At 33.6% G+C, this 13,925-nt stretch overlaps 1 protein-coding gene across 25 annotated transcripts in view; it reads right to left on the reverse strand.

Moving 5' to 3' along the window:
• Positions 1-13,925, reverse strand: part of LOC128208138 (sorbin and SH3 domain-containing protein 1-like) — a 99,874-nt gene that overhangs the window by 17,727 nt on the left and 68,222 nt on the right. For 21 of the 25 annotated variants that reach the window (XM_052911727.1, XM_052911704.1, XM_052911603.1 and 18 more), the window contains 6 exons: positions 12,157-12,207; positions 11,073-11,175; positions 8,968-9,018; positions 7,876-7,990; positions 5,203-5,298; positions 4,208-4,257 (listed from right to left, as the gene is read on the reverse strand). In XM_052911727.1, coding sequence (XP_052767687.1) covers positions 4,208-4,257; positions 5,203-5,298; positions 7,876-7,990; positions 8,968-9,018; positions 11,073-11,175; positions 12,157-12,207 — 466 coding nt within the window. The remainder of the gene's footprint in view (positions 1-4,207; positions 4,258-5,202; positions 5,299-7,875; positions 7,991-8,967; positions 9,019-11,072; positions 11,176-12,156; positions 12,208-13,925) is intronic. The other 4 variants (XM_052911735.1, XM_052911558.1, XM_052911584.1 and 1 more) reach the window with 3 other exon arrangements.

The raw sequence follows: 13,925 nt of genomic DNA on the forward strand, positions 1-13,925 counted from the left end.
ACACCCCAGCTACGGCAAAACACACATGGTATGGACAAGCCTTTTTCAGACCTTACATAAAAATAGCATGTACTGGATATATTTGATTAAGGTGACATATTTCACCCTTAGAGTATCCTGTACTCAGGTTTCAATGACATTGCAACTCATTAATTACTAGAATTCAGGACACCTACTAAGAGGCAACCTAAGCAAACAAATGAGTCAGGATCCCCTTCAGCTAATGGTTTGCATTAAAAAAAATGCAAGGTAACTTTTATTTCAATGAAGTAGAAAAAAGTAATAAAATACGCCCAAAAAAGCATCATATTGGAGTAGAAATTGTTATAATTCTCTTTGCGGAGTACCTTAACCCCCCCCCCCCCCCCCCCCCCCCCCGGAACGCCCCTCCAGCATAAAATCCTTGAATTGCCTCTGATAAGTATCCTAGGATTACCAATAATATCTCAAGTCTCTTGAATAGAAACTGTTGTATTGCTATTACATATAATGACAGTAAATGCATTTACCTGTAGTGTTTTTGAATCAACTGCATCATTTTGGCATCCCACTTTTACACATGCAATAATCCACTACAGGAAATGAATGTCAACAATGTCCTACAAACTGAGTCAAATAACCACTTCAAGGTCACACAAAAACACTTAATTCCTAAATATTGTTATTTCCTTTTCCGTCAAACAGGGTCAAAATAGTCCTCACCTAACGCCATTGTAAATCAAAGCAAGAATTCTTTTAATGTTTATCCAGGGTAAACAACCCTAATACATGAACAATCTCTCAATGGCAATGTCCACAGCCGTTCACATGAATTACTACAAGAAGTTTGTTGTTCGTCAGTCACCTATGCCTTGTTTCTCCTTTCATCATGCCTAGTTATCACCACATTATGATCAATGAATAAACATTACCATACTCTCCCCACCATGAAATAAACCAGAGCTACAATATAATAATATGACCTTTTATTTTACTATTTCACATTAAACATCCTGTGCTTGTTATAGTTTACATCTGCTACTTCTCTTCCAATAAGGGCTTGTCACTTTAAAGTTAACCTTTGCCTTATATTTCTAAATACAAAAGACATTTCATATTAAGAATAAAAAATCCTTTTATAATTCAGTGTTTTGAGATTTATTTAGCAAGAAAACAAACATGATTTCAAACTTTGTTTTGTTATTTTTAACAAACGAAACATCAAAAGCTTTCACTAATGTTTTCAATCAGCCATATTTTTGCATGGAAACTTTTTGTTCAAATCCATAACCTCCTGCAATCCATTTTCAATTAATTAAAATAATGTATCAACGGGATATCCAGTACGGCATACAATATATATAAACCAGTCTTGTTATTATTTTAATTTCCATGCAGAGGCCTGGAGTAGCTTAATTATCCTGCCGCCATTCGCTGCAGATGTTGTATATTGCACTACTGCGAGTTATATCCGGCCATGGAATCGCAATTAATTCAACATAATCACCAACATCAATCAATCACTCATTGATTTTGTCACACATGCCATCCACAACATATGCCATGTTACTTAAAAGTGATGTTTAGAAAACACGGAACTTGATTCCATTAATGCAAAAATACACTTCTTTCAAATCCATCATTTTTTTTTTATCTTATGCTCAAAGCTAGGCTATCTACAGGTGAAATTTAGAAAATTACTTTTTTTATTCCATTATGAGTTATTTATACAAATCTCATGTACAAAAAAGCGTGTCTTTGTTATTATATCTTGAAAGGTTCTGGGTTGATGTCTCCCATAATCCTCACGGCACATTATCCACCCACAACTTCGATAAGGCCACTTTGCAGGCTAAATAACAGCGAACCATTCGCCTGAACCAATATAACCTGTATCACAGAACTATGAAAACAATCCACTTTTCAGAATAAACCTAATGTTACTTAAATCCAATGGTCCAACAAGGACACAAAACTATCCAATTTGGGCTGTTAAACTTAATTTAGTGTCAATTCAAGGTCACACATTGGAGTCAATGAGATGAATAAGCACAAATAATTAACCAAAAATGAATAGACATCAATAGGCATCCAATTATGAAAGAAATACAGGCAGAGTATAAAACTGATGTATAGGCAATTTCTTACAATAAAGCCATTACTTAAAATTCAACAACACCCTGAAAGTCAGAGGAATTTCTCCACATTACAACTTGTAAAACTTGTGACTTAGCTTATGTCAAGATATTTCCCTTTTAACAAGATTAGGTAATTAAATAATAAAGTCAACAAATTAAACAAATTTGTTGGATAACTACAGCAGATTATTCTGTAACATAATAAACCTTGAATGAAAAGGTCAAATGAAGAGTCACAGAGGTCGTCACAAAGTTTAGAACCAAATGTGGAGACTCTGATGAAAACAGGGATTAAAGAACTTTAATACTCCTGAATGGAGGCTTTTTCTTCTTTTTTGTTTCTTTCACAAATTTTCAACGAAAATACAGCAACTAGCAACTTTTTTGCCAAATAAGGCTAAGTTTCCTCTTGGATACAGGAACACGCATTAATAATTAACAAATGGAATTTAAAATGAATCAGACTAATATTTCACCCAGAGTTCAGCAAGACACATGCTTTAAATGTTGCATTTAAAAGACATATCACCTATTAAACTGAATATAGAACAGCCTTTTGATAACCATAGCAGCAACTACAGTCAATTAATGTTATGGCAAAAATCATGATAACAGTCATTCTTTATCAAAGAGCAATTAATTACCTTGATAAACAGAAATAAATAAGTCAAGATTATCTTATGAAGGCCGGTGAAATGTGAACTTTAGCAATACTTTAGAGGTCAACAACTGTTTGTGTTTCAAAAATAAGGTATTTGTTATCTTTTATTCATAAATAGCAACAATAAATTAAATGAGAACATACCTTCCTTCATTAAATTAAGTGTTGCAGCTCAAAAATGAAAAGATTATGACTATACTTGATTTTGATATGTTATAACTGCAACGGATTGCACAAGCAAGAATTTGTATTTTAAATCATAATAAATCATCACAATGCAGCATTTAACTACAGTAAACCTACAGTAAACCCTTGGTTTACGGTAAACCCTTGGTTAACAAAGACATCCAACTGAGGCCAGAATGAGCCAGGTTTTGTATTTCAGCCATGCATACAGCCTTTTAAGTTTTAGATTAATGCAGTGAGTGAATAAATATTACAGATTTATGAGTTTTCATTGTGTGTAATAGCAGTTGGAACGTCATTTAAACCTGTCGGTCTTATATTTCTCATTGTGTCTATATCCTACATGTAAATGATGTTTAATAAATGATGGTGACAGTAATATATAAAAAATATATTCTATATATGTTGGTGTAGAACATATTGTCAAATAATACATAATTCAAGGGGTTTGTCACATGCAATTTCATGCACACAAAATAAATCATATTGATTATGAATCGTTATTTGATATCATTTGTAATCTGACATTCAAGAATGGCTTGAAACTTACACCTACTTGCCACAATGTTGCAATGGGCTTGAACCTGACACCTACTTGCCACAATGTTGCAATGGGCCTGAACCTGACACCTACTTGCCACAATGTTGCAACAGGCTTGAACCTGCCACCTACTTGCCACAATGTTGCAATGGGCTTGAACCTTACACCTACTTGCCACAATGTTGCAATGGGCTTGAACCTTACACCTACTTGCTACAATGTTGCAAGGGGTTTGAACCTGACACCTACTTGCCACAATGTTGCAATGGGCTTGAACCTTACACCTACTTGCCACAAGGTTGCAACGGGCTTGAACCTTACACCTTCCTGCCACAATGTTGCAACGAGTTTGAACCTTACACCTTCTTGCCACAATGTTGCAACGGGCTTGAACCTTACACCTACTTGCCACAATGTTGCAACGGGCTTGAACCTTACACCTACTTGCCCCAATGTTGCAACGGGCTTGAACCTTACACCTACTTGCTACAATGTTGCAACGGGCTTGAACCTTACACCTACTTGCCACAATGTTGCAACGGGCTTGAAGCTTACACCTTCTTGCCACAATGTTGCAACAGGGTTGATATTTCAACTTGACAGAGACAGGGCAGAGAATTTAAACTCAAATAAGCCCTTAGCAAAAATCTTATGAATAAACTTTGCGTAATTATTGAACATGAACAATAAATGAGCACTCACTATGTGCTGTATTGTCCGGGCAGCTCAGGGGGTGGGTTGTGGCTCCCAGCCTGCAAACATACAAAATATCATGTTGTACTGTTTGTGTAGCTCACACAAATACTTCAGACTTAAAAGGGATGCATTCTATGATTTACAGTATTACTATAGAAACCATTTCATTCAATAAATCATGCAGCTCAAACATAAAATTATGATTTATTACATAAAACATTTCCATTTGAATACGTTACAAAAACACAAAATACAGAATGAATATGAAATACACAAAAAAGGCAGCACTAAAATGCAAATAAATTATAAATCAGTTATACTTTCAAATAAATCTGGCAAAAACCCATGCTAGAAAGCTGAAAGCCACTGAGTCATGCTGTGCAAGGATAAAATATCTCTGTACAAGGAATATAAATATGAAATATAACATAAGAAATATAAATAACAGATAATGCAAGGAATATGGTCATTACTGGTAATCTGATGGGTTAAAAACAAAAACAGGGATATTTGGAATTCTATTACGACTCTAAAACACTTACAGTGGTCAAGGTCTGGACAGTGTATACAAGCTAATGATAATTGTTGAACTAAGGGAAGCAACTCTATGCCTTAAGCAATGATATGTATGGTGTGTTATCTCCCTTTAAACAAAACAAATGAAAACATTTTTTGACAAATACAACAGTAAAATAATTACATTAAAATTTACAAGTTTACAATAAAATATCTTTTTCTTTAGGCATTAATAAATTATTTCCTAGCACAAAATCTGTGTTTGTGTTACTAAAAATGTGAAGGAAGACTTTCTATGGTAATGTGTTATGGTCAAGAAGTGATTTTCGTGATAGGGAAAAGTCTAGGAAATAAATTTTATTAAAGCCTAAAACAACTCTATTAGATGTTACAAAGCCGCAGTTCTCTGGTTCAGCACCATATTAGCTAAATTTACCAAATGCCACACCACACGATGTAAAAGACAGTTTTCTACAGAATGCTACCTTCTTTCTCTTATATGCAAGTTTTGCCTTCTTCGCAAGTTTTTCCCGTTCAGCCGGTGATAGCCCTGTGTAGGATTGGGGCCTCTCGGAGCGTTGCTAATAAATGCAATGAAGAATACTTTTCATGCAAATGTATCTCACATCAAGTACGCGTACAGGCTACATACATGTCATGCACAGTACATGCCGACAATTTGGAATATGAGGACTTACAGTACATGCCGACAATTTGGAATATGAGGACTTAAATGAAACATCCAAGTTATGTTTAGTGACCTATCCTGGTTCACTTTACAAAATCTATTGATCTTAATGTATACTAAACCTAAAAACTCATGATTTCACTATTGCAAAAAAACATGGCAATACATTTTAAAGTTTATTTGTAGAAGCAAACTTTACAGAATATGTTGCTTTGCTGGCATGAACATTAATTTTATACAACCCAACTGCTGAAAGACCTATGGACCACTAAACTTAACCACATGGCTGCAAACGTAAATATCATTATATGTAGGTAATATGGCAGGCAATACTGAAATACATGCGGCAATAAACACATGCAAATGTTTCCCTGCATCTAGTACAGCCAGTCTAATATTATGGCCTACCCTGATGAAGAACGGCAACACGTTGTAAATGAATTATCAACATTTATAATTATTACAGCATAACAAACATAAAATTGAAGACTAGCATCCCTCTCATCTTAAAGCTTATAACATTTTAGATTTGACACAAGACCTACAAGCTAATGTTAATGAAATCCCTCTGGGACCATTGGATATCTCTTACAAGTATTGTTCTTTAATTAATATTTCATGTACTACAATGAAACAGTTCCTTAAGCTATTGGACTTTAGCAAGATGAAATAACTATTATATTACTTTATCATAAAAGGGCTGATAGTTAAGAAGTTTGTTAAAGTTAACAACATGATAAACAAAATCATTGTTAACTTTTTAAAGTAAGACATGTCATGATGTGCTCATATACCTAAACAAAACAAGTAGAGCTGAAACGGTTGTCCCTAATATTGTCAGAAATGCAGCATGGCACAAGTGTATCCATGAAATTTCCAGAGCAGTTATTATATGAAAGTTAACAATGATGAAGTTAACACCTTTGCTTACTTTCACAAAGTTCTGAACAATCAACCCATTATCATTATTTTGTTACGAAGGAAAGAACATTAACTTACGTTCCTACAGCATAAATCCAAGAAAATTCTTAAACCTAAACAATGATTTTCTGATCCAAACCTCAGCTATAAATTAACTATCTGCAAATTAAGATGTGGTCAATTAGTCTCAGCACATCTTATTGCTTGGCAATGGATAAGACAAAGCTATTGATTGGTCAATTGTAAACACTCAACAATTATGTTATCTGTACGTTGATTGGATTATCAATAATAAATTACCAGGTCCTGCAATGTTGGTGTTTGATAATATTGAAAATGGACCTACCTTCACATTAATAACCATTTGATTTTAAATATTAACATAATATATCAGGCAAAACTGAAAATTATTTGCAGAATATGAACTTTATACTAAGATTTCATCAAATAATTAGAATCCTCAACATGAACCATACCTTTTGCAGAAAACTAACATGTTTAGAGGATATTATTGATTGTCTATCCATCAGATTGTACTGAAACATGATCACAGCATGCTGCTTCAAAATGATTGATATGAAATGATTGTAAAACCAATTTTAATGCACATCTGAATAAATACCAGTATTCCTATACGTATGACAAAAACATAATCTCAAACAAGCTGAGTTTACCTCGAAAGAAATTATTTTTTTAAACCCAGAACACCCAAGACAAATGATAACGCTTTATCCAAATTTTTTTTTCAGTTGACCAAGGGGAATAACTCAAAAATTAATTCTGCAAGAGTTATGGAACTTGCTATATAAACTGTGCTTGTAAACAAGTGCAATAAGTTTCATGTAATATCTTTAATATTTTCAAGTATTGTGCATCAAAATTCATCTATTTTTGATAATTTTAGTATCACCTTAGGTTTCATGTAGTATCTTTGATATTTTTAATTATAGCCAACAAAATTGTTTATGCACCTGCTGAGGAAATCTACAACAACAACAACAAAAAATCTATGACAAAAATTATCTTTATCAAGAAAGCGCATCTAAGACCTCTCAATGCATTTGATGGTATTTATTCAACAGCTGTCTTGAATTGTTTTCACAAAATACATGTACAGAAAAGTTCACATACAGTTTGGCTTATTTAGTTATCAATAATGGCATCTACATTTACAAAGAAGTTAGAGCATCTAAAGACTCAAGGCAACACTTCTAATGGCAACCTTCACATGCTTTTGGTGTCCATCTTTTTATACAAAATTGATATACACAAAACCTTTATCACACAAAACCAACTTAAGACTTATAGCAGTAACTGCTGCTTAGCATTCATATAAATCAAGAGAAAACTGTGCATAGTAGGCGCAAAGTACAGCAAACTGTGACCTTGACCTAGTGCCCTTCACACTCAAATGACCTTGACATACATGAAGGTTTTCATCACCATGGAAATGACTTTCACCTTGAATACAAAATATAATGCCTAAAATACACAGCAAATATATAGAAAGTAGTCTAAAAATTACATAGATTCCCTGTGACATACTTACAGTCTTTGATTCTCTGAAGGCTATAGATGAGAACCCTGGCTCGTAGTCGACAATGCTGCGTGGCTGGTTTCGGTAAACATCCAATGACGCTCTGGCACTTGGTGGTGACCATCCACTGTAATATCACAGAAATATTTTAAGACCAAATATCAACAAAATACCACTCAACAGACAACGTAATTCAGAGTAAGAATTTACATTGACAAATAATTTCTTTCTTTTACATTGTATTTCAAATTTATAACACAAATTGTATGTTGTTTAAAAAATAAATATTGTCAGCATATTTTAACACAATACAGGGTAAATCTACATTTATTCTGGCAATAATGACAAGACAAAACATTCCAATTAATGCAGGTTCTAACAATGTGCAGTTGAAAGTTGTATTTGGTGCCATTTTATAAGACTATATGGATTACTATATAATCTATGTTGTCAAGCAATTAATTTTTATTCTACAATTTCAGAGACTATTCTAAGACTCTATGAGGTGCTGATATTTCATTCCTTAGGGCCCACCTACAATCTGCTACTTCAACATACAAACTAAATGTAAATAACATTCAGAACTATCTAATTATTCTTTTCACATCTAATTAACCTTAAAGTAACTGCTGTGAAGATAATTAACCTAGTATTGAACAGAAATCAACAAGAAACATTTGAACAAACAACAGGAAACTTGGAGCATTGAATTTCCCCCACAACCATGTAACACACAATATGGACAAATCTTAATATCAAACATACAACATATTGTTAATCATACCATTTAGTTAACTTTCTGTTTCCATGGAAATGCAAAAAATGACAATGAAAATTATATGAAAATGGGGTATGAAATGAATGTAAATATACTATGAATTGTCAAGTGCATAGTGTCGGTTAATCTGCCTTGCATTTATACTAATTATTTCCATGTGTCTACTGTTATATACTGGTATAATAAGAACAATAATGAAATGTGCATAATTATGATTACATCATAATATTCTTTGATAATAAATGAGCAGTCTGCATATCCTATTATATTCTGTATTATTATATAGCCTGTGTATATGGCAGTGGGTGGGGTAAGTTGACACATACTCGAGATATTTGATGAAGTCTTCGAGGTCGGTAGGCAGGGTTCCTATGTCTCTGGAAAGGTGACCAGCAACGTCAGAAAAACATTCCAGAAACATCAAAGTCAACACTATTGGAATACATGAATGTATATTTTCTGAGGAAACAATCTTAGTTCATCTGCTGAGAAATTTACTTTTAAAAAGTAAGAAAATCAAATAAAAGATAGAACCACTGAAAAAGATACAGAGAATTTTCAAGAGACAATTTGTTAGATAAAACGATGTCTTAAAAGACAATTTGAAATTTATTTACTATGATAACACATAACTGACAGAACATGCTGGTTACCATCATGCAGGCTAAACTCATCATGCCAGATAAGTTACCTTAAACTGAAAATTAACAACAACTTAAGTTCAACGATATGTCTCAATCTTAAAGGTGCACTCTAACAGATTGACCGTTCTGACATTTTTTATTTTTTTTTTGTCTTGATTTGAACCAATCTTTGCGTAAATATCTGGAAACCAGTGATATAACACTGGTGAAACATATCAAAATGCAGACTTTAATATTTACATTTGAAAATTGAAGTTTTGTGGCTAAATGCATTACTAACGCATTAAGAAAATTGAGTTTTTCGGCATAAAAAATAAATTTTCGAACATGAATATGAAAAACTGCTATCTAGTCTTTTGTCTGCAGTCTTATTTCACTGGTTCACAGACATTTAGGCAAAAATTGGCTCTTTTTAAGACAAAAATAATCCAAACGGTCCATCTGTGAGATTGCCACTTCAAACATGAACAAAAAACACAAGATAGATTGAGCTGTTGGAAAATGAATACAACTGGAGATGAGATGCCAAACAATACGTATCATGCATATAAGAAATTACAATCTAAAGAAACTAAATGGAACATACAACAATCCATTGAAACTTAGGAGAAAAACCATCCGCAACACAATTATAAATGGGAAAACGTTGGAAATACCTTAAATGGAGCCCGTCAAAGCAAGGATCTATTTCCGCGTGTCTGTTGACGTGAGACCATACATGCATTAACCACACAGGTGAGACAACAAACAATCCCCTCATACAGTCAATACTGCCTCAAAGGTTGCCATGGAAACCAATATTGTCATTTATGGATGCAATATAGCAGCTGCAGCAGTAATATCCAACGGTTCCAGACTAAGAATTGACAAATGTAACCAAGACGTGAACTTGCCTTTCACAGGTAAATGGAGAATTGAATCATAAACTGTAAAACACCATGCTGATCCGGTTAAACAGGAAGACACAATGTGGTGGTGATGGTACATTACAGAAAACATCCATTCAGTATTGATCAGCATCTAGTCATTGACGCTTTAGGTAACAGTTAGAACAGCTAGTGCCGTTCAATCAATACGATACGTTTCACTTTGATTTATCGCTAAGCTGATAAATTATGCATGAGGTAATACAGATTAAAGTTATGATGTGTAAAGAACCGTGTATGATAAAAAAATGAAAAACTCTCCTAATTAGATAAGACATGCAAATGCCAAGATGTGCTTTTCTAAGATAATCACAGAGTATTGTTTCACATACCGGTACATGCAATTGACAAAAACCATCAATTTTACCTGACAAAACAAGGCTCAGACCTTTTTGAACACATTTAAACAAGGGAGTTGAAACATATATGAAACACACAAAGTAACAAGACAAGAGTTATCTGCCACAATTTAAAGTCAAGATTTCGTGCAAGTTACAGGAAGGACATTTTAGTTTAAGATTGCAGGGAACTGGGAAATAGGCAGCACATATACCAAAAATGTTTACAAATGTGCCAGTTTTAAAATCTTTTATGAGCCATCTTTATGTTTCCTTGTATTTGTCAGTAAATTTAAAACTAACATTTTATTTTGTTTACAATTAATACAGATTTTTTTGGCTGTTTTCAGTTTGTTTTTTAAATGGCATCTGATATAGCCAATATTTCTTATACAGTATAAACCATCATTTTATCAAAATATCTTCACCATCTTGAGAACACCCAATCCGTGCCCCCACCCACCATCTCTCTTTCCTACCCTCCCCCAGAAAGGCACACAAGCAAAGTTCTTGTGTTACTCACAAGGTCCGAGCTGTCTTGCCCACACTGCCGATACCGGAGGTGCTCTTGCTGCGCAGTTTAGACCGGTACTCTGGCTCTGAGCGGTATCCGGCATCAAGGTCCGCTGTAATATAAACATCCAATATACCTCTGTCTTATTACTTAATGTTGACGCTTTTAAGCATGGAAAATTACATTACTTTATATTATTATGGGAATGCTTTTTCAGCAAAACCACGGAACATTTTAAAATGGTGTATCAACTTTCAATAGACACATTTAGAACAATGAATAATCAGATGAGCTTTGAGACATTTCTCGTCATATAAGTATTAAACAGCTTAGATTCAAGCTTGCAATAACAACTATAGTATTTATTATATGCAGGACTACAGAGAATAAACCTATTAGCACCAGTTTAATTCATTATAGCGGGCACACGTTCAGACACCAAGTCTTAAACAGGTATCTAGAAATTAAAGACCAATCCCTATGTATGCTGAAAGCCTCCAACAATTTGGAAGGTAAGTATCAATACAGAACTAAACAAGAGATGTTTGTCGAACACAGCTATGCCCCCTTGAGTGTCATGTTGTCAGGAATATTTGGACAATTGAATAAAATATGCATAGACCAAAATGCCAGCTGATTTGACCAGATGACCTAAAAATCAATAGGGGTTATCTACTGGTCACACTTTGAACCTCCATGTCAACTTTGAGGACAGTCAATGCATGTTTGGAAGTATTTTTTGCATTCAAAGTCACTGTGAACATGACTTTTTACTTCATGACCTAAAAATCAATAGGGACCATATACTGTCCAGGCATTGTCGAGTTATCACTTGGACAAGCTTTTTGCATTCAAAATGTCCTTGGAACTTTTTGCAGATGACCTCAAAATCATAAGGGGTCACCTACTGATCACGTCCAACTACCAAGCAAAGTTTGAGGACCCTAGGTCCAGGTACTGGCGAGTTATCACTTTGGCTTACCCACCAACTGACTTACCAAATTGAGCAAACCAATTTACGCCCTCTTCTTCGAAAGCGTGCATAAATATACATGGTTTTGGTTTCAGCATTAACTCAAAAATATGTTCTTACCTTTCAAGGCCCTGTTGGTGACTTCATAGCTGGGACGGTAGGGATTCACATCTGAAATCACACGTACATAGTTAATCATTAAACATCTACACGGTATGTTATTATCTCTGTCAAATAAATAAGTTACACTGATTTACGGAACTCTCATTTACATGCGCACTATCAAAGCTTAAAGAGGGATTCTAATCTAATATTTTCTATAATTATCTTTATCACATTTAGTAAGTGTTAGTATTATTGCACTACTAGTGTACATGGTACCTCTAAAAGAAATATAGTTTAAACAATAATATAATAGTGTAGTAATAAAGGTATGGTGCATTTGGTCAAATATACAAATACATTATCTAGATGTCTCTCAAATATACCACATACTTATTTTTGTGTTATCACATAAGGACCACAGACTTAATTAGGTGTTAATTCAAATGTACTACAAACATTTTTGGTGTGTAGCAAATGTACCACAGACTTTTTTGTGTTATCGCAAATGTACCACAGACTTTTTTTGTGTTATCGCAAATGTACCACAGACTTTTTTATTATCGCAAATGTACCACAGACTTATTTTCGTGTTATCATTAATGTAACACAGTCTTATTTTTGTGTTGTTATCTGTTTTAAATGTTGTTGTCTATTTGTGTTGTTGACTTGTGTTGTTGACCAAACACATCCTCTTCCAATGTATATCAATAATAGTATGTACAGAACTAAAATAATAATAATTGAAATATTTAATGAAGTTAGTGATTTAGCAAAAATTAACAAAAAAAATCAAACTCATGCTGCTTTTTAACGGAACAAGACCTTATCAACATGAGAAACAGCAACACCTCTAGAGGAACAAATAAGCATTTAAACAAAATAACAATACAGTTTCTGTGTAATTATATAAATTCCACAGTTAATTGTCATGAACAGAAGACAGACAGTCAATCCAGTGTACATGTAATTATAGAATGTGTCTACAACAAAACTCTACAAAAAAAGCTGGAATTTAACAATACAAAATTTTTAAAGGCTACAAAAAGTCAGTTACTAAAGATAAAGAATTACTTATATGATTATTAAAAAAGTTACATATAATTAATCACTGAACTTACTTTTCTCAGCTTTTTCAGAACATTTTATGAATACTATTGAGTAAGGTCCCCATGACTACAAGCGTAAATGGCCTCTGTGTTTTTTAAAGAGTAACATTTAACAAATTCACAGACCATTTAACCGAAACCGTCTTATGTTTCTGCGAACAACATTCTGATTTACTATAATTTGAGTAGTTCCTGCAGTACCATAGTTAAAACTGATTCCTTAATAAATATTTCATAACTGCTCTGTTTGACATCAATCCCTTGGAGACGACCCTCGGGTTAGTTTATACAAAAATATATATGATATATGGGTAAACTGAATGTTTAATTTGAGTACTGACTATAAACATTTTATGCAAGCTGAAGTTCCTTTATCCATATAACTTGTACAACAAATCTATAAAGTATGTATATCTGCATGTATATACATTCATAGTAAATTCAAAGACAATCATGTCTCATCTGTACAGGCTAAGGCATTTAGAAAAAAGGCATTTTTTCATTTTTCATGTCTTTTGTATATATTACAAAAATATGTAAACGTGGGAGCCTTACTGCTGACAATCTACATGATACTGCGGGCATGCCAGGATGTATTCTAGCCACTGAGAGACAAGGATGTAGAGCAGTAAGTGAGAGATCTTCATTATTATGAAATACATGACATACATGCACTTA

The sequence above is a fragment of the Mya arenaria genome, chromosome 2 (assembly GCF_026914265.1).
Source record: "Mya arenaria isolate MELC-2E11 chromosome 2, ASM2691426v1".
In the NCBI taxonomy this organism is placed as follows: domain Eukaryota; kingdom Metazoa; phylum Mollusca; class Bivalvia; order Myida; family Myidae; genus Mya; species Mya arenaria.